Source organism: Suillus clintonianus (assembly GCF_016758775.1).
Source record: "Suillus clintonianus strain FC179 chromosome Unknown DEU56scaffold_1, whole genome shotgun sequence".
Lineage (NCBI taxonomy): Eukaryota > Fungi > Basidiomycota > Agaricomycetes > Boletales > Suillaceae > Suillus > Suillus clintonianus.
The window spans coordinates 384,605-401,786 of record NW_024539225.1 but is presented as its reverse complement, the minus strand read 5'-3'; the positions used below and the strand labels follow the sequence as shown (position 1 = coordinate 401,786).

Below are 17,182 nucleotides of genomic sequence, written 5' to 3'. Positions count from 1 at the left end.
TTTATATACGGAAGTTACTACTCACGCCTCAACTCCTGGTCCGAATTTCCTGTTCCGTTACACCCCAGCAGCCAGCCTGAGGGCGCGACCCCGTGGTTAGACGATCATGATTGCAACGCACGGCTTCGAGTAACGTCAACGCTGTGGGCTCAGCTTCCGACTCACTCAACGTTTATTGTAGGTAATCCACGTGGTGCCGTCATATAACGCGTGATCATCACGGTCATCTTTTTCCTGTAGACTGAGAAGATGATCCTGCGAATATAATATACAATGTTGCTGGGTAGCAACATCTCAGTCCCCCACGTGTGCACGGAGTGTGTCCGCTTCCCACTGCTGACGCTATAGGTGCAATCGATGTTGTCGAAGGTTAAAGCATTCGCACCACTGGCAGGTGTATTGCTTGCCACGCTCTCCAGTGCCCAGGTCCTAGTCGATTTCCAAGTCGCTGAGCCGCCTCCGGTTCCAAACGGTGGGCAAAAATGCACGACGATGATTCTTGAGTGAGTGATTCGTTTCGAGGCGTTTACGAACTCTAAAGCTATTACTTCCTAGGCGTACATTTGCTAATTCATACGGAGAGTCAGTTAGTCTATGACTGGTGAAAGTTCCAAAGTTGAGCTGACTTTCCACTCCAGTCCAGAGATCGTAGAGTACACGTAAGTGTCTGCTTGTGTTTCACTGCGTTAACTTTCATCCGACTCCGTATAGTCCACCGACCGATTGCGGCGCGGTCGGTTCTTGGGCAGCAGTAACGCTCAACTTCACAGTGACATCAAACGGGACCCAGTTTGACCGCCTTGGAATCTTCACGTTCCAGAACACGGAAAGTATGTTCTTTTTGACGGCGAGGCATTCCATGGCAAGGGCTGATCTGGAACTAGTCTGGCGCACTTCAACTCCAGAGCCAACCAAAGATGGTATCATTTGGACTTATACGAAAGATGTCACTCGCTACATCCCTTTGTTTGCCAAACCCGGAACTTTCATTCTCGAACTTGACAACATTGTGTCATCCACTTACACTGGGCAGTATGCGAGTATGCGAGTTTCGTTTCGTCACAGACAATGCCGTGCTAATTTACGCATCAGCCAGCCTTTATGCGACTTTCTATGCATCGTCTGGGGAATACCCTACTGCTGGACAATCTAATATGATTGTGCCGATATCTACGATGCGAAATAACACTGGGAACGAGGCTTCTGTCCCGCCAGCATTTTCTGTACGCCTTTCCCTTTCCCTTTGCATTATGAATGTTTAGTAAACCCTATCAGCTCAACGTGACACTCCCGCAAAACACTGTCGAAATCTATGCCGAGCTCTTTGCGTCCGGCAATGGAGACGAGGAATTCTGGGTGAGAGACAGTTTGTTGCGAATAACTGGAAGTCGAATCACTGATTGATTCTCCTCTCAAGTACTACAACACAGCTGACGAATATCTCAGCTATCTTCCACCTGACACAACATATGGTGGAGGCCCATTCCGTGAGGTCCGTCTCCTCGTGGATGGTCAAGTTGCTGGTGTAGCCTTTCCATATGCTGTCATCTTCACTGGAGGCATTAATCCCTCAGTTTGGAGGTATGACTCTGTTCTTTCCCAGTGTTTCTTTCGCCCATGTTGTTCACAGGCCAATTACATCATATGGTGCAATCGACCTTCCTACTTACTTCCTTGATCTCACACCCTTTGCACCGGTGTTCGCCGACGGCCTCCCTCATAATGTGACTTTGGACGTCGCCTCCGCTGAAGCAAACCACACTCTCAATCAGAACTGGTATGTTTCTGGACTCTTGCAGGTGGTCACGGATCCGTCTGGCAAACGGACGACGGGCAGCATCACAACATACGATGTTCAACCCTATGCAATAACGGAGACAACAGCGAGCATCGGCGGCGCAGATGTCAATATCACAGTAAAGGCTCAGCGCTCCCTCAAAATAGAGTCCACCATCGTCAGCGGCAGTGGGACGACAAACAATGTCGTTTTCCAGCAGAGCTTGGACTTTACAAACACACAGTATTATCTCAACAACGCCAATACTCAGGTCGGGACCTACCACTATTCCCAATAATTTGCTCATTACTCAATACATTCATCCCAGAACGTCGCGCAGACATCATCCGGCTCAGTCATCTCAACTCACAACGGAGTCCAGGTTCTTACCGACAACTTTGACTATCCCCTGTACATCGACATGATATACCTGGTTAATAATGATACCGAGTTACAATGCAAGTTTTGTCCGGTTCGACCTGCGTTGCATGACTGACCATTTTTCGCTTCAGTTTATACCACGTTCGACCACTCGTACAACCGTCAGCTTGTCCCTGCGCCTTTCATCTTGGGATCTGACATCAGTGAGCGCCAGCAGACAGGTACGATCTCTTTTTCTGCAAGAAATATGTATTTATCAGTATTTCAGCGGGTTATTTCACCTTGTCAACCACGGGAAACAGTGGGAACGGAACCAGCAACAACACCTTTTCATACACCGACCTAAAGGGCAACACGTACGCTAGGGATGTAGACGCTGCATATGACGTGATCACCTATGACAGGCAGAGCGGCAGCCTTGCAACCACTCCTTTACCCACGTCTCCTTTGGCTTCTAACTCAGAGTCCATCCCCGGTGCAAGACTCCCAGGTGGACAGGCATCAAAGGTCGTGGGTATACCGTAGATAAGTCGTAGCGATAACATCATGAATACATGTGAGCAGCTATTTATTCAACGCATGGTACACGTGCCGCCCGACAAGACCGTCCAAGCAGCCTGAAGAGCAATATCCGGGCGTGCCAGCACCCTCCCTCCACCGTCTTAAATAACCCAAGTCTACAACACCTCAACGGCGACCTATGCACGTGTTGAACGGCAAACAGCTCCGTGTTGAGACGGGGCTTCCAGCGTGGAAGCTGCGAAATCTGATGAAGATTCAGTAACCGCTATGTACCTTGTCGCAATGGTTGAGCGCGCGAGAGCAAAGCCGTCTAGAACAATCCGACTACACGCCCAGTTTGGGGGTCAAGTCCGACTTCCCAGAATCCTGCGCGGCGATTTCTCGTGAGATAGATTTGGAGAAAGCACATGGTATCACTCACCTGGGCGTGTGCCAAGCCCTGGCATGGTCTGCATGTCTCCGAGGATAGGGTATAGGAAACCAGCTCCAGCAGATAAGCGCACTTCACGAATGGGAACGGTGAAGCCCGAAGGGGCATTTTTAAGGGACGGGTCATGAGAGAATGAATATTGGGTCTTTGCCATGCAAACTGAATGAACGGCATAAATATAACTCCACAGGCATACAGAGAACAAGGACGTACTGGGCAGGTTGCCGTAGCCTTGACGAGTATAAGTGTCTAGCTGCTTGGTAGCGTGGTCGCTGAGTTCGATACCAGCCGCGCGGTATATCTCCTTGCAGATTATCTCAATCTTTTGGGCGATGGGGAGGTTGAGGTCGTAGAGGAATTTGAAGCCGGATTCTCCTTCGCAAGTTGCAACGACTGCTTCAGCAAGAGCGCGTGCACCAGCACCACCTTCTGCCCAGTGGTTGCTCACTATCGCGGCATCAGCACCAGCAGCCAGAGCCTGCTGACGAATGAGTTCAAGTTCTGCAGGGGTATCAGAACTAAACCAAAGTAAGCGAACACCCAGTGCGTGAAGTAAAGCAGCACCAACGCAAATTGGTTAATAGCAATGATAACCTTGACACCGAACTTCTTGGAGTTCTCGATGTGCCTAGCGAGGTTCTGGCAACCTTCCTTGAGGGTGACAAGATCCTCCTTGGTGTAGGTATCAGCCAGAGGCTTGCCAGGCGACACCTCAGGTCCACCACCGTGCATCTTGAGTGCACGGGTAGTTGCAACGATGACAGTAGCGTCAGGCTTGAGACCGCTAACACGACATTTGATGTTGCAGAACTTCTCCATGCCCATGTCAGCACCGAAACCACCCTCGGTCAGAACGTAGCCAACGCGGTCAGAAGAGTCACCCTCCTCAGTTCCTGCAAGCTTCAGGGCGATACGATCCGCAAGGATGGAAGAGTTTCCGTGGGCGATGTTAGCGAAGGGACCGGCGTGGACGAAAACAGGGGTACCCTCGAGTGTCTGCATCAAGTTGGGCTTGACAGTGTCTTTCATGAGGACGGCAAGTGCGCCTCCGACACCGATGTCATCAGCAGTGATGGCCTCTCCACGCTTGCTTGTGGCGACGACCATGTTGCCAAGCTTCTCGCGCATGTCAACCAGATCAGTTGTCAACGCCAGCACGGCCATACATTCACTAGCCACAGCGATGTCAAACCCAGCTTCGCGCTCGTGGCCTTTCTCGGTGGGGTTACGGCCGAGAGTGACTTTGCGCAGGAAACGGTCGTTCGTGTCGAGGACGCGGTTCCAAGTGATAGTCTCGGCGTCGATGTCAAGGCGTGCAAAGAGGTTGATTTCCTCGGGCGTTAGCTCGTTGGGGTTGGTTTTGTCGATACCGAGCTTCTTCAAGCGCTTGAGCATGAGGGGCGCGAACTCACGCTTGCCCTTCTTGGAGGGTACAAGACGACTGAAGAGACCCTGGAGAAAGTGAGCTTGTGTAACAAGTTTTCGAATGTTTACATACCTTGTCAGTCTGAGTCGCCTCATGGAACAGACGAGCGTCCAGAGCAGCAGCTGTGCTCAAAGTCAGGGATCGAGTGTCAGAACAAATTCAATGAGCCTACCCAACAAGTTGTTGGCAGCCGTGACAGCATGTATATCACCAGTCAAGTGAAGGTTGAACTGAGCAAAGAACATTAGGGCGAGATAGGATCTAAAGAAAGACAGCATACCTCGTCCATAGGGATTACCTGACTGTAACCTCCACCAGCAGCGCCACCTTTGATACCGAATGTTGGTCCTTGAGAAGGCTGACGCACACAGGCGAATGCCGGACGTCCAAGGTGGGCGCCCAGAGCTTGAGCAAGGCCAATGGTAGTCGTAGATTTGCCCTCACCCAGAGGAGTGGGTGTGATACTGTAAAATGAATTAATTTTAAACGACAAAACCCGTTCCGGTAATCTTACCCAGCAATAACGATGTATTTCCCATCTTTGCGGTGTGCCAAGCGATCCAAAACGCTAAGCTCGACCTTGGCCTTGAACTTGCCATAGCTTTCAAGTTCATCGGGCAGAAGCCCCATCTCTTTTGCAAGCTGAGTGACGGGCTTCGGGGTTTGAGCCATAGCAATTTCGATGTCGCTGGGAACTTTCTCCTTGATGTCAAGCGCCAAGGGCTTGATTTTGCGTTCCCGAGCTTTTTGCCAGAGACGGGCAGCAGAGTTGTACACATTTTCCATCAGTAAAGCAACAGTCATTGGGCCAACACCTCCTGGAACAGGAGTGATGTGCGAAGCCACAGCAAACGCGTCTTCATCGACATCACCAACAAGGCGTTGACCTGATTTCTTGGTCGCGTCTAAAGGTTATCCATATAAATAACTCGGATCGTATGCCAAGAGAAAATTCATACCCGGAATGAAGTTGATGCCAACGTCGATAACAACTGCGCCGGGTTTCACCCACGAACCTTTGACGAATGCCGACTGGCCGATAGCAGCCACCACGATATCAGCTTGGCTGACCTGCAAGTGAGTGTGAGAAAGTTGCGATATGATATCTGATAATAGATGGAACTGACGATCTGTTCAATGTTCTTGGTGCGACTGTGGCATTGGGTGACAGTTGCATCGCGACTTCTCAGGAGTGCAGCCACGGGGTTTCCGACGATGTCGCTGCGGCCGAGCACAACTGCGTTTGCACCAGCGATTGATACGCCAGTGCTTTCCAACAAACGAATGACAGCTGCTGGAGTACACGGAACGAACAACGGGGAAGCGGCGCGCGAAGACAAGTGACCGATGTTGTACGCATGGAAGCTGAATCCCTCAGAAAAAGTGATTTCCCACATGAAAACAACTTACCCATCGACATCTTTCTCGGGAGAAACCGCCTCAGTGACAGCGCGGGTATCGTCCGCGTTGACATTGGGCCCAAGAGGGAGCTGAACAAGGACACCGCTAACAGTATCGTCATCTGAAAGCTTCTTAACGACCTGGATGATCTCCTCTGCCGTAGCCGCTTCTGGGAATGTGACGTGATTGAACTTGATGCCGACTTCCTCTGCAGCTTTAGCTTTCATGCGGATGTAGGTGGTGGAATCGGGACGCTCTCCAGCTTGCACAACTACAAGCTGAGGCTGAAACCGAGGGTATTGGGCTCGGAACGCCTTGATTTTCTGCGCGACATCATCGCGGATCGACCTAGACCACGTGATTGATTAGGACAGGCTGGACTTGGATAATGGATGACTTACTTGGCTATGCTAGTGCCGTCGATGATCTGGGCGGTCATGATGGTAGAAACAAAGATGGATCTTGGACGATTTGGAACCGAAGAAGATGTTGAAATGGAAGATAAAAGGAAAGGTCGAAACGGTGGGCGAGGCAGCTTAATAAATATCATATCAAGTTACCTCTTTTGGTTATCTGTAGCGCGCAAACCAACCCACGAACCGAAGAAAATTACACACAACACTATGCAGCTAAATGATAGACGGTGAAAAATTAGAAAGACAGTGACACGGGAAAAGCAGGAGCCAAACCAACAGATTCACAGTTCTTTTTTTCAATGGTGACTTCCCTGTTAACATGGAACAGGCTCGTCAACAGATACGTAACTCGTTCCCACGACCCGACTCTTCCGAAAATTTTGGACGCGTTTGTCTCCGTTCATAAGGCACCTCTCCTCTTTCTCTTTCCTATATCATTATCATGAACTCTGCATACGTCCGTCAGGCCTTTCGTTCTTCTACGGCTTCACTGTCGTCGAGAACAATCGGTCGCTCCTCACGAGATGCGCTGTCATCTCACCGTCGACGAATAGTACTAGGCACACGACAGTACTCTGATGACAAAGCTCCTGCTACAGAGCAAAAGACGGAGGCGGATGAGGTAGAAACCGACAAGACAGAAGTCACACCGGAGACTGAGTTGCTCAAAACCATCAAAGCAAAAGAAGCCGAAACCGCGGATTTAAAGGTCAGCATCCCCCCTTGAACACTGCACGCGTTCTGATAGTTCCCCAGAGTCGGTTACAGTACCTGCAAGCAGACTTTTTGAACCTGCAACGCAATGCTGCTCGTGAAAAAGAGCAGCAACGTGACTTTGCTATCACCCGTTTTGCCGGTGACCTGTTGGAAACCGTAGATGTTCTCGCACTCGCCCTCAAGTCCGTACCAGAGGATGTTCTTGCCCAGTCAGACTCTCCCTCCCCAGACTCATCATCACCCAATTCAAAATCCGTCCAAACCTACCTTAAGGAACTGCATCAGGGCGTCGATATGACCCACCGTCTACTACTTTCTACACTCTTCAAATATCACGTCAAACCATTTGACCCTACCGGTGATAAATTTGATCCTAATCAACACGAAGCGTTGTATCAAGCTCCGATACCCGGAAAGGAACCTGGCACTATATTAGAGTGCCAGAAAACCGGGTACACGATTAAAGATCGACTATTGCGGGCGGCGCAGGTTGGCGTCGTGCAGGACACATCATGACCTATGTCATTGCTATGGACCGGAGTTTAGGTGGCACTTGTGGTGATGGGTATGCATTGCCGAGCAGGGCAGGTACTGGGAGGACTATTAGATACACTAGTAAGCACTCTGGAGCCTCTATGAGCGGTGTGGGTGGGTTGCATGCACGATAGATATTATTTTAGCACATTTAATTCACCGAATCTCAACTCTGAACCGATCTTCCAAACAGGAAATGACCTGTGTGTTGAGAGAGTTGGCCTCATCGTTCGAAAGTGATCTATTCAAGGTCAGAGAGAAACTTTTCAAACTGACAGGGGCATACCTATCCATCGAACGATAATTTATCCTGTAACAAAGGCTCTTCCGGTTAGTTTTCGGGTGAGTGAAACTGTCGATCTACCCGGACGTCAGGTCAATTCTCGCTCAGTTCAGGACAAAACTCACCAATTTCACGTCCTCCACCACATCTCCAGCTACGTCCCGAACAAGGTCGCAGAAATCATTTTCATGAAGTGTCTCGCCTTCGGGGAGCCAAAAGCTCACGTCCTTAAAGCATGCAGGGTATTTCGAGTACGGTTTGAATGTGGTGATTTCGCCTTGCTTAAATTGCGAGAGGAAGCGCGGGTCCTGGGACCAGAATAGACGAATGTCGGGTATAGAATATAAAATCATCGCTATCCGTTCGAGACCAAGACCAAATGCCCAGCCCAGCTTGTCGGGAACATCTATTAACGCGTTATTCGTCACGTTATAATATGTCAAGACATCAACGTACTCGCATTGTCAAGTGTTGGCTGATAAATGACTCCACAGCCGAGAATTTCCAGCCATTTACCACGGAAGAAGACCTCGACCTCAAAACTTGGCGTCGTCCACGGGAAAGTAGCCTCTATCCACCGTACTTTAAGCGGGTCGTCGGTAGCACCAACACGTCCACCGAACAAATGTAGCATTAAACTATTCAAGGATAATTTCAGATTCTTCGCGATTATTTCCGTATGTTTCGGGTCATGCGCTGGCTGGCAAGGATTCGTAGGCGATAGATGGGGGACATCTTCAATTTCTATACTGGACCGTTCCAAATGGGCTACGAGGCGTTCGTTGTCCTCTTCGATCTCCTTCATGCCCGCTGCGTTTGCTGAAACGATCCGCGCGCCCTCTGTTTGGTGGAATACAGGGTAATGCGACCCATCTATCTCATCGCGCCGGTACACGTCTGCGGTAAGCAACCACTTTGTCTCTCCGCGTCCAAACACCTCGACTTCGTGTGCAGAAGTGTGAGTGCGCAACATGAGGTCCTTGTTGACATAGTAGCTGTCTGTCACGGACCGGCCAGGATGGTCTGCTGGGAAAGACAGGAGATCAAAATTTTGATACGGAGTGACGAGGGGAGAGAGCGAGGAGAGGTGAGCGTATGAGGGAAAGTGGGATTCTATGAGTGCTCGGAGAGTACTGAGGGGATGCGAGGGTTGTGTGTGTAGTTTCAGTGGGAGCTTAGACACAATTGTGGGAGATATGTTTGTCATGTGGTCGGTGGGGTACTCTTCACCTAGCACCGTGACATGACACGGTCGTTTGGCGGCCATGTTAGCGAGGTGCCGCGAGGGTACTCCTCTCCCATGAATATTTCGCCATAGTGATCCAGGTAAACGCATTTAGCGTGAGTTATTCTCACTAGAAGCCACCGATGAGTACTAGTCCTCGATGAACCGTTGCAAGCTCACCTGTTGGTCCTCCTGCTCTAATGCTCAACTTTGTTAATTTACGCGTTTGTTTGTACTTGTTGTCTAAAAGCTTCAAACAAATCCAAACTTGGTTATGAGCACAGCCACTTCGAGCTCTGATGTCCCGAGTCGCCATCAGGGATTCGGCAGACTCAAAGGTGAACAATTTCTGTGTATCAACGCACAGGAAGCTCATCAAAATAAGCCCTCGCTCAGCAAACGAAAATTATCAAAGAGACTCCTCATCGATTCTGATGAGGAAGAATTTGACGACGCTGCGGACGCTGGCTTTGAGCCTCCACGCGTCAAACGCTCTCGTACTGCAGAACTAGCATCGACGGGCCATGAACATAATGAAGCGAATCATGATATGGATGTAGATGTTGATGGGGAGGTGGATGCAGATGAAGAGACGCGGTTTCTACCGCCTGACCCTATCGACCAACACGCCGCCACCGCTCCAGTTGCTCCCGGTCAAGCTCGGAAGAAGAGTAAGGCGGATGTGGGTGCGAAGCATATAAAGAGGGCAGATTCTGCAACCGCAGCCAAGAAGAAGAGACAACCGGTGTTTTCCTCCGACGCAGAGGATGCCGAAGTCGACATTGATGACCTCATGGACGAGGATGATTTCCTTGACGAACCATTCCCAGATATCGAAGAAGAAGAGTTTGAACCTGAAGCTGCGCCAAAGCGTGGTGGAAAAGCAAAGGCGTCTTCGTCTGCGAAGCCTAAAACTACCAAGGTCAAACTGGTTTTGGGGAAGGGTGGCAAGGCGAAGGGTGGAAAAGAAAAGGAAAAAGAGAAGGAGATCATGATCAAGGACGAGCGCAAGATACCTCCTCCTGGCACCCCATCTGTGTCTACCAGCGTCACAGCCCAGAGTCAGATATCTGAACTCTTTGCAGATGACGAGCCCTCCGTTCATCCACCATCAGTGGTCGATCCTGCTGTCGCATCTGATCAATCCGCCTTGCCGCCGCCCGAACTGAAGAAGCGTAAACTCCCAACAATTAAGAAGAACAAACCTTCTGCTTCAACTGCCACTTCCGCTCAATCCCAGTCCGCCGCCGCTTCCTCCAAGGCACCACCTTCAACTGATGATATATCAAAAATCAGTGCACCTGCTCTTTCGCAGCGTAAGGCTGCAGGTCTCATGGGGGCAGCAGACTTTGACTTGCGAGATAAAAGTGTGTACGCTGAGCTCTTTAAAGGGGTAAGACGGTTGTGGCAATATTTTTGCACGTTTACATGATTATTTGTTCTGCAGGCTGGCGGTAGTACTCCTCGGTCTGGACTCAACAGGAGGGAAAAGGAGGAAGAACGAAGGAAAGAGCTGAACAAGATGCGTGATGAAGCAAAAGCTAAGCGTGCGGAAGAAGCTGTTCGTTTTTTCTCTTGTTCGCATCAGATCTTTGTTTCTGAGTCACAAGCAGAAACATCATTTCGATCTACAGTCACAAGCAGACAAGATCGCAGGTTTTGAACAGAAACTCAGAGCCCACAATAGCATGGCTTTGCACCCAAATTTCCTTGCTGCCAAGTTCCGAGAGGAGTATGACAAGGAGAGGGCGCGTCTACGACACCACAGGGAGCGGAGCCAGAGTGCCACGAAAGAGGAGGGAGAGGCTTGAAGCTTGGTTTGTTATGTTTTTACTTGTACATCTTGCTTTCGGACACGCAACACTATCACCTAGCCTGTAAATACATCATTGCAATATTACAAACCCTTCTATACTCTTTGCTAGCACAACCGACACTTCGTCGCGTCTCTCATCTTGGTTTCTGGCCGGCTCCTGGGGGTGGCTTGTACATAGGCGACACGAGATTGGCGGATGTCTTTGTTACCTGGTCGAAACAAAGATCAAACCACTTTTTGTCGGCCGTGGGTTTGCTAGGTGTCGATGCTGACTTATCTCCCTCGATACTGAGCGCGGAGAGCTGTTGTTCTATGGAGGCCGTATCGGGGAAGAATATTCGTAGCTGCATCTGGAGTGCATTAACTATACCCAGCAGCGCCAACGATTCCTTCCTGATCGTAGCAGGGTTCTGAGGAGCATACAACGAGGAGACCAGTTCGTCGGACGCAGCAAGGAGTGCGTGTGACTGCAAAAGCAAGGCATCTAGAGCAACGCTTGGAGGCGGTGGGGTCGGTGTAAAAGACAGCAGATCCAAGAAGATACGCTTGTGCAATAACGTGGTTAACCGCAGTACCGAGTGAACCTGACAAATGACGTGTTTAAAAAGAACTGATTTGAAAGTAGCAGACAAGTGCTGTACATTTTTTGCACGCGCCAGCTCGTCCTTGTCCATCTTCGCTCCTGAGTCAGCTAAACCGAGCTCACCCCAACCGTCGTCATCATCATCGTCATCGACATCATCGCTTTCATTCCCTTCGGCTCCGTCTATCATTTCAGACACCTCTCGAAGACCATCTTCGAGAGCCCCTCGATCCTGTTTCCATCTTCGACAGATTGCAGATATGTTATCTTTTGGTATTCCGTTGGGCCCTCGCGCTTGGGTTATGAGATCGTGAAGAGTGCCTGTCCGGACTAGATACTCTTCTCCTGCTGAGCCACTCCTTGCTATCGACGGACCACGGGCAGCAAGGTTCAAAAAGGTCTGCACGATTGCACGCAAAGCCTCCAAAATAACCGTCACCTCATGCTGCACCTCCTTAATAAGTGTCGTCCCATGTAATTCAGGATTCAAAATATGAATGCAATGTGCGATCCCAGAAGTATATTTCGTTAGATCCACGATCACAGGTAGAGAAGCGGAGTATGTAGGAGATGATGGTTTGAGCGCGAGAGCAAGTTTGGTGCTGGAGTTGTATATGAGCGAAAGGAGAGAGTCTAGGTCTTTTAGGATCACGCTGAGGTCGGAGGTTTGGGGCTCAGATTTATCGCGCTGATTTCGGGAAGAGAGTGCGGAGAGTGCAGCGGTGCATGTCTCGGACGCAGAGGTTAGAGCGACGATGACTGGTAGCAACAACTATTCAGAACAGATTTGATGAACTAGTGAGCGGCTCACCTTTCTGCTTGTCAGTCATGTTCAGTTTCAAAACATCATCTAATGATTCTAATCAGTCTCGATATCCAAAAGAGAGATGTCGGCTTACATAACGTTGACGGTTTTTCTTGCGTGTACGGTGGAAGCTCTTGTCGCTTGCACAGCACCATTCCCTCATACTTTCCGGTGCATGTCCGTTCACCTCCTGGTAAGCCAATTGTCAGTTTGATCGCACGCTACTGTATTGAGCATCCTGTTTCATAGCTACCGGGTATCCTGCGCGCCCAAGGGCGTTCAGTCGCTTCTCTGCCTCCAAAGTCATATTTACCATTCCGCTCGTTCTCTAATTCTCGACCAATACAACCCTTCTCAAGATTTACGCTCGCATCTAAAGCATCCCCACTAATAGCCCAAACCCGGTTCCAACCACTAAGTGCGCAGCCGTGTCTACGACGCGCGCTGTCATTATTCCCTTGGTCAAAAGCATCTTCTACACCTGCCCCAGCGGTCGTTGCGAAGGTCGCTCGTCTAGAAGCAGATGCTAACGCAAATCCAGATGATATTGCCAAGCAGCTGGCCCTGTATCAAGTTCTTGTAGACACACAAGTGAAAGCTGGGTATGAAGTAGTAATAACTCGTTGGGAGAGGATGTGCGAATTCGTAAATATGTTTTGCATTTCATATCTGTGGGCTCATTTAACTCATGAATTATTTCGCTTTTGATAGAATTCAGCATCGCCGCTTCTTCAGTCCGATGCGGCGTTCCAGTTGTACCTTACATCCTTGCTCAAGACTGGTCAAGAGGCCTCTGTCAACTTGGCCGTTCGCAGACGCGATTCGCTTCTTGCTGCTTCGGCCGATGGTACTACTACCGCCTCAGACGCTTCACAAACCGATTCTCCGACTACCACTTCGCCTCCTTCATCTGACGCTCCTTCAACATCATCACCCACACCACCCCCATCCCGAAGTCAACAGATTGCTTCCGATGTACTTGCTGGGCGTGCAGAACCTTTACTTGCGGCCTCTCGTCTTGACGGTGCTTCGGCTTCTCAGAGCACGGACATGGCAAATCTTGCAGCTGCCCTGAGTAAGGGCAGTGGCGTAAGTGGTAATCCGATTCATGTCACTATTAGTGAACGTAAGTGGTCCTCAAAATGTACGAATACATGCCTCTCACCTCGCTTCCAGCGAAAGGATCTACAATCATGCGTCTTGTGCGGTTCTTAGTTTTGACTGCCTTGGGTGGATTCTGTAAGTGCATTATCAGATGATGAGCTTCAGGTCATTAAATCTCGTGTTCTTTTGACAGTCATTCTTGTCATCTTGTCTGTGCTCTTGGAGAATTCTGGCTTGCTAAAACCTGTTCCTCGGCAAGCAGAGTTTGAGCCACTTCAACAGAGAACCATACGATTTAGCGACGTCCATGGTGTCGACGAAGTGAAAGAGGTAAGTTTGCAGCTTATTGACTGCTTGAGAAGACTTAAATTTCATGCCCATCTAGGAACTCCACGATATCGTAGAATTTCTCAAGGATCCCACTGTCTTTGCAACTCTTGGTGGTAAACTTCCAAAAGGCGTCTTGCTAACAGGACCTCCCGGAACCGGTAAAACCATGCTCGCACGTGCTATTGCCGGAGAAGCGGGAGTGCCATTTTTCTTCGCATCCGGCTCCGAGTTCGAGGAAATGTTCGTGGGCGTTGGTGCCAAGCGTGTCCGAGAACTTTTCGCAACCGCTCGGAAGAGACAGCCCGCCATTATTTTCATCGACGAATTGGATGCTGTTGGTGGGAAGCGCAGTCATAGAGACCAACATTACATGAAACAGACATTGAATCAACTGTTGGTTGAAATGGACGGTTTCTTGCAAACTGAAGGCATCATCGTCATAGCCGCGACTAACTTCCCGGAAAGTTTGGATCTGTCAGTGCTAGGCTTGTCATATTTGGTCCTGGTCCCTGACAATTCCTTGTGTAGTGCTTTGACGCGCCCGGGCCGCTTTGACAGGATCATCGCGGTCCCTTTGCCCGATATCCGTGGCCGAGTCCAACTGCTTCAACATTTCATGAAAGAAGTGGTCGCAAGCGTTGGTACGTTTTTTTCTGCTACGTGGTACAATCCTATCACTAAATCATGATGGGCTTACCTTTAGCTGTCGATCCGAAAGTGCTAGCGCGGGGTACGCCAGGATTCTCTGGTGCTGAACTGCAAAACATGGTCAAGTGAGTGCAACACGTTTTCTTGTCTGTCAGAAACTTTGACGCATTAAATTTTAGTCAGGCGGCCATACAAGCGTCAAAGGAAGGTTTCAGTGAGGTCACATTAAAGCACTTCGAATGGGCCAAGGCACGCGTTCTTCATTTGCCGGCTAAGTTAGAGGTCGATTTTCTGACCCTATCTCACATTCATGTAGGATCGCATTCTTTTGGGAGCCGAGCGGAAGAGCGCATACATTGACGAGAAGAACAAGTTGTTGACAGCTTATCATGAGGTGCGTCATCAGCCACACGAATCTCGCGGAGAAATTGCGAAGTCTGATGAACGGTTGTAGGGAGGACATGCCCTGACAGCTCTTTATACAGAAGGTGCCATGCCCCTCCACAAAGTCACGTGTGTTCCCCGTGGTCATGCGCTGGGCGTTGTGCGTGCCTCGGACCTTTCAAAAGACGAAGAATCTTACTGATTCTTGCATTTATCAGACTTCCCAACTTCCTGAAGATGACCGGTACTCAGTAACACAGATGGAGTTCAAAGCTACGATTGACGTTTGCATGGGCGGTCGCGTAGCGGAGGGACTTAGTGAGCTTTTCTCACCCTGATCTCCCACAACTCCTGACTAGGAATTTCAGTTTATGGGACTGGTGGCCTCACAAGTGGCGCCTCATCTGATCTCCAGCATGCCACTCGCACTGCGACCGCTATGGTCAAGGTTAGCATAAATCAAATTCTTTCTCTCGAGGCATTACGTGACTCACCACTACTTTGGTGACATCTGTAGAAATGGGGTTTCTCGGAAAAAGTTGGCCCAGTATTCTATAGTGATCAAGATGAAGCGATAAGCCCTGCCACAAGGGAGAAGATAGATGCGGAAATCACCAAGCGAGTACCTTCTGTTGAGTTGTTGCCATTACGCTGACTGTGCTGCCGTTAGATTACTGCAACAAGGTGAGGCGCGGGCGACCAAACTCCTAACAGAAAAGAAAGAGGAACTACATCGGGTGAGCGCATCCCTTTTCCTGGTACTCTTTGCATCTCATCACCTTCCGTTTGTGCGCCTGCAGCTTGCGCACGCCCTAGTAGAACACGAAACTTTGGATGCCGAGGAAGTAAAGAAGGTCATCAGGGGCGAGCCAATACGGAATATCAAGGAAAAGATTTCCCACGATGAGGTCGCGGAGGTTGCGTCAGAGGAAATTCCTGCACTGACATGAGGTGCATCTTACTTTTTGCACGAACATTAGACTAAGTTGGGGGTTAGGACGTATAATGCATGTTTTGTATATCTCAGGGCTGAGCCAGGGAGATCTCCTCGCTTTTTATGCGGTTGTCTGTTCTTGGTTTGAGATCTGCAAAAACGAACGTTGAATGATCTCCGTGACATCTTCAATAGAAGCTAGCTTCAGGCGGGGAACTTGTTATTTGCATCAAGTGGCAAGGTGGGATTAAGTCAAGAAGATGCCTCTGGCAAGCTTTACACCGCGAGTTTTATGGGTCGCTGATTAATTCTGTACGTCAGTGGACCGTTGTTATGCGCAACCCATCACGTTTTCGTTGTGCACTTGTCGCCTCGTCTCCGATCCTCGACGACCGGACAAGAACCGCGTCCCTTTCACACAAAATTGCCATCGCTATTACTATAGCGTGTATAGTCGTGACTAAACGTCTCTACACGTCCATCTGGCCAAGCCTGTCATGGCGATGGCATCCCTTCAGTTCCCGGGGTGGACATGCTTTTGGCGCCATTGATTAACCAGTTGCCAGAGCCGAAGACGGATATGAATCGGTATGGATCGGTATGAAGACGGCATCCTGAAACGTCACGCCACGCACTGACAGATGCATCTGGTCAACGAAGTTTTTGATACTGATAGATGCTGATATGGTGTCACCCAATCACGTATTGAAGCAGCAGCATGTATGCCACAGCATGCCACAAATTCAGAAACTCGAGGTCAATCTAACAATAAATCCGGACCATGCTCTGATAACAACAGTGCAGATGGTTACATCCTCGTAAGTTCCTCAATTCAACGTGAGTAAATTAATTGACATTCGCGGTACCATGTGAGCATCAAATCTATAATGCGGAAGCCACGCGCTTATACGGCGAAGACATTTTACCTCACGGTCGATGACTGAACATCGAGCAGAATAAGGCGACAGGAGAATATTGTTCTATCTGAGCTCTACCGCATCAAAAGATGGATTCGGGTGCCGTTTACCGGTGGGCCTTGTTATAATCATGTATACTAAAAACAACGAGCAACTTCTCTGCCAAGGCTAATATCGGTACCGTGACTCTCACATTCTTTATCAAGTATGTGATAGCTGAACTCAGTTGCAGGATTTCGCCTTTCACCGAATGTTATAAAGGTTTGTTAAAGGCATATAGTCCCATCAAGGGAGGCTGTTATCGCAGATATGCATTAAGTTCAAGAATAATACTTCCTGGTGCCGCATCGATCGCCGAGAGAATGCGGATGTATATCATATTGCCCGCACGTCACGATTCAAAATTTTGCCGATTCCAGCGCGGGGTTTCGAAGTCGTGGAAGAACTTCCAGAGCAAAGATCAAAAGACTACCAGTGACATTGACGCGGCTTCAATTCGGCTTTCTTGATCAGTGGTGGATTTCATCGATTGACAATTTTGTCCAAATG

At 49.4% G+C, this 17,182-nt stretch overlaps 7 protein-coding genes across 7 annotated transcripts; 4 read left to right on the top strand and 3 right to left on the bottom strand.

Moving 5' to 3' along the window:
• The first annotated feature begins 258 nt into the window (after nucleotides 1-258).
• Nucleotides 259-3,051, top strand: DEU56DRAFT_4676 (peptide N-acetyl-beta-D-glucosaminyl asparaginase amidase A-domain-containing protein). Its single transcript, XM_041346373.1, has 12 exons — nucleotides 259-503; nucleotides 556-582; nucleotides 639-659; nucleotides 712-830; nucleotides 885-1,040; nucleotides 1,093-1,223; nucleotides 1,276-1,356; nucleotides 1,418-1,581; nucleotides 1,631-2,048; nucleotides 2,106-2,235; nucleotides 2,290-2,379; nucleotides 2,427-3,051. The coding sequence occupies exons 1-12, from the start codon at nucleotides 358-360 to the stop codon at nucleotides 2,681-2,683; spliced, it is 1,740 nt and encodes a 579-aa protein (XP_041215555.1). The 5' UTR covers nucleotides 259-357; the 3' UTR covers nucleotides 2,684-3,051.
• DEU56DRAFT_763092 (formate--tetrahydrofolate ligase-domain-containing protein) lies at nucleotides 2,651-6,683 on the bottom strand. The gene is made up of 14 exons (XM_041350778.1): nucleotides 6,631-6,683; nucleotides 6,538-6,566; nucleotides 6,339-6,472; nucleotides 5,947-6,285; nucleotides 5,664-5,901; nucleotides 5,496-5,607; nucleotides 5,051-5,441; nucleotides 4,817-5,000; nucleotides 4,709-4,766; nucleotides 4,609-4,658; nucleotides 3,679-4,562; nucleotides 3,324-3,628; nucleotides 3,102-3,269; nucleotides 2,651-3,046 (listed from the first exon to the last, which is right to left on the bottom strand). Exons 3-14 carry the CDS (start codon nucleotides 6,374-6,376, stop codon nucleotides 2,991-2,993), a joined length of 2,823 nt encoding a protein of 940 aa, XP_041215554.1. The 5' UTR covers nucleotides 6,377-6,472; nucleotides 6,538-6,566; nucleotides 6,631-6,683; the 3' UTR covers nucleotides 2,651-2,990.
• A 112-nt stretch (nucleotides 6,684-6,795) lies between these two features.
• On the top strand, nucleotides 6,796-7,586 carry DEU56DRAFT_721857 (GrpE-domain-containing protein; the record flags this gene model as incomplete). The annotated part of the gene is made up of 2 exons (XM_041347708.1): nucleotides 6,796-7,062; nucleotides 7,110-7,586. The coding sequence occupies 2 exons, from the start codon at nucleotides 6,796-6,798 to the stop codon at nucleotides 7,584-7,586; spliced, it is 744 nt and encodes a 247-aa protein (XP_041215553.1).
• A 174-nt stretch (nucleotides 7,587-7,760) lies between these two features.
• On the bottom strand, nucleotides 7,761-9,154 carry DEU56DRAFT_905776 (uncharacterized protein; the record flags this gene model as incomplete). The annotated part of the gene is made up of 3 exons (XM_041356759.1): nucleotides 7,761-7,964; nucleotides 8,013-8,293; nucleotides 8,344-9,154. 3 exons carry the CDS (start codon nucleotides 9,152-9,154, stop codon nucleotides 7,761-7,763), a joined length of 1,296 nt encoding a protein of 431 aa, XP_041215552.1.
• A 232-nt stretch (nucleotides 9,155-9,386) lies between these two features.
• Nucleotides 9,387-10,923, top strand: DEU56DRAFT_905775 (uncharacterized protein; the record flags this gene model as incomplete). The annotated part of the gene is made up of 3 exons (XM_041356758.1): nucleotides 9,387-10,505; nucleotides 10,560-10,673; nucleotides 10,726-10,923. 3 exons carry the CDS (start codon nucleotides 9,387-9,389, stop codon nucleotides 10,921-10,923), a joined length of 1,431 nt encoding a protein of 476 aa, XP_041215551.1.
• Nucleotides 10,714-12,427, bottom strand: DEU56DRAFT_4495 (uncharacterized protein). The gene is made up of 4 exons (XM_041346269.1): nucleotides 12,411-12,427; nucleotides 12,323-12,361; nucleotides 11,570-12,270; nucleotides 10,714-11,512 (listed from the first exon to the last, which is right to left on the bottom strand). Exons 2-4 carry the CDS (start codon nucleotides 12,339-12,341, stop codon nucleotides 11,063-11,065), a joined length of 1,170 nt encoding a protein of 389 aa, XP_041215550.1. The 5' UTR covers nucleotides 12,342-12,361; nucleotides 12,411-12,427; the 3' UTR covers nucleotides 10,714-11,062.
• DEU56DRAFT_867190 (ATP-dependent metallopeptidase Hfl) lies at nucleotides 12,365-15,732 on the top strand (the record flags this gene model as incomplete). Its single annotated transcript, XM_041355411.1, has 16 exons — nucleotides 12,365-12,509; nucleotides 12,834-12,961; nucleotides 13,028-13,442; nucleotides 13,493-13,555; nucleotides 13,614-13,750; nucleotides 13,806-14,224; nucleotides 14,279-14,391; nucleotides 14,454-14,523; nucleotides 14,578-14,647; nucleotides 14,715-14,792; nucleotides 14,853-14,942; nucleotides 15,001-15,100; nucleotides 15,151-15,230; nucleotides 15,300-15,400; nucleotides 15,453-15,519; nucleotides 15,583-15,732. The coding sequence occupies 16 exons, from the start codon at nucleotides 12,365-12,367 to the stop codon at nucleotides 15,730-15,732; spliced, it is 2,226 nt and encodes a 741-aa protein (XP_041215549.1).
• Nucleotides 15,733-17,182: the final 1,450 nt, after the last annotated feature.

Excerpts from the sequence above, each read along its gene's own strand:
- DEU56DRAFT_4676 (XM_041346373.1), top strand. The coding sequence starts at position 358 with ATGTTGTCGAAGGTTAAAGCATTCGCACCACTGGCAGGTGTATTGCTT. Across the intron at positions 1,224-1,275 it reads CTGTCCCGCCAGCATTTTCT|CTCAACGTGACACTCCCGCA; the intron begins GTACGCCTTTCC and ends AAACCCTATCAG. Across the intron at positions 2,380-2,426 it reads CAGTGAGCGCCAGCAGACAG|CGGGTTATTTCACCTTGTCA; the intron begins GTACGATCTCTT and ends TCAGTATTTCAG.
- DEU56DRAFT_4495 (XM_041346269.1), bottom strand. Across the intron at positions 11,513-11,569 it reads AGCTGGCGCGTGCAAAAAAT|GTTCACTCGGTACTGCGGTT; the intron begins GTACAGCACTTG and ends GTCATTTGTCAG.
- DEU56DRAFT_763092 (XM_041350778.1), bottom strand. The coding sequence starts at position 6,376 with ATGACCGCCCAGATCATCGACGGCACTAGCATAGCCAA. Across the intron at positions 6,286-6,338 it reads GACGGCACTAGCATAGCCAA|GTCGATCCGCGATGATGTCG; the intron begins GTAAGTCATCCA and ends CACGTGGTCTAG. Across the intron at positions 5,001-5,050 it reads AAATACATCGTTATTGCTGG|TATCACACCCACTCCTCTGG; the intron begins GTAAGATTACCG and ends TTCATTTTACAG.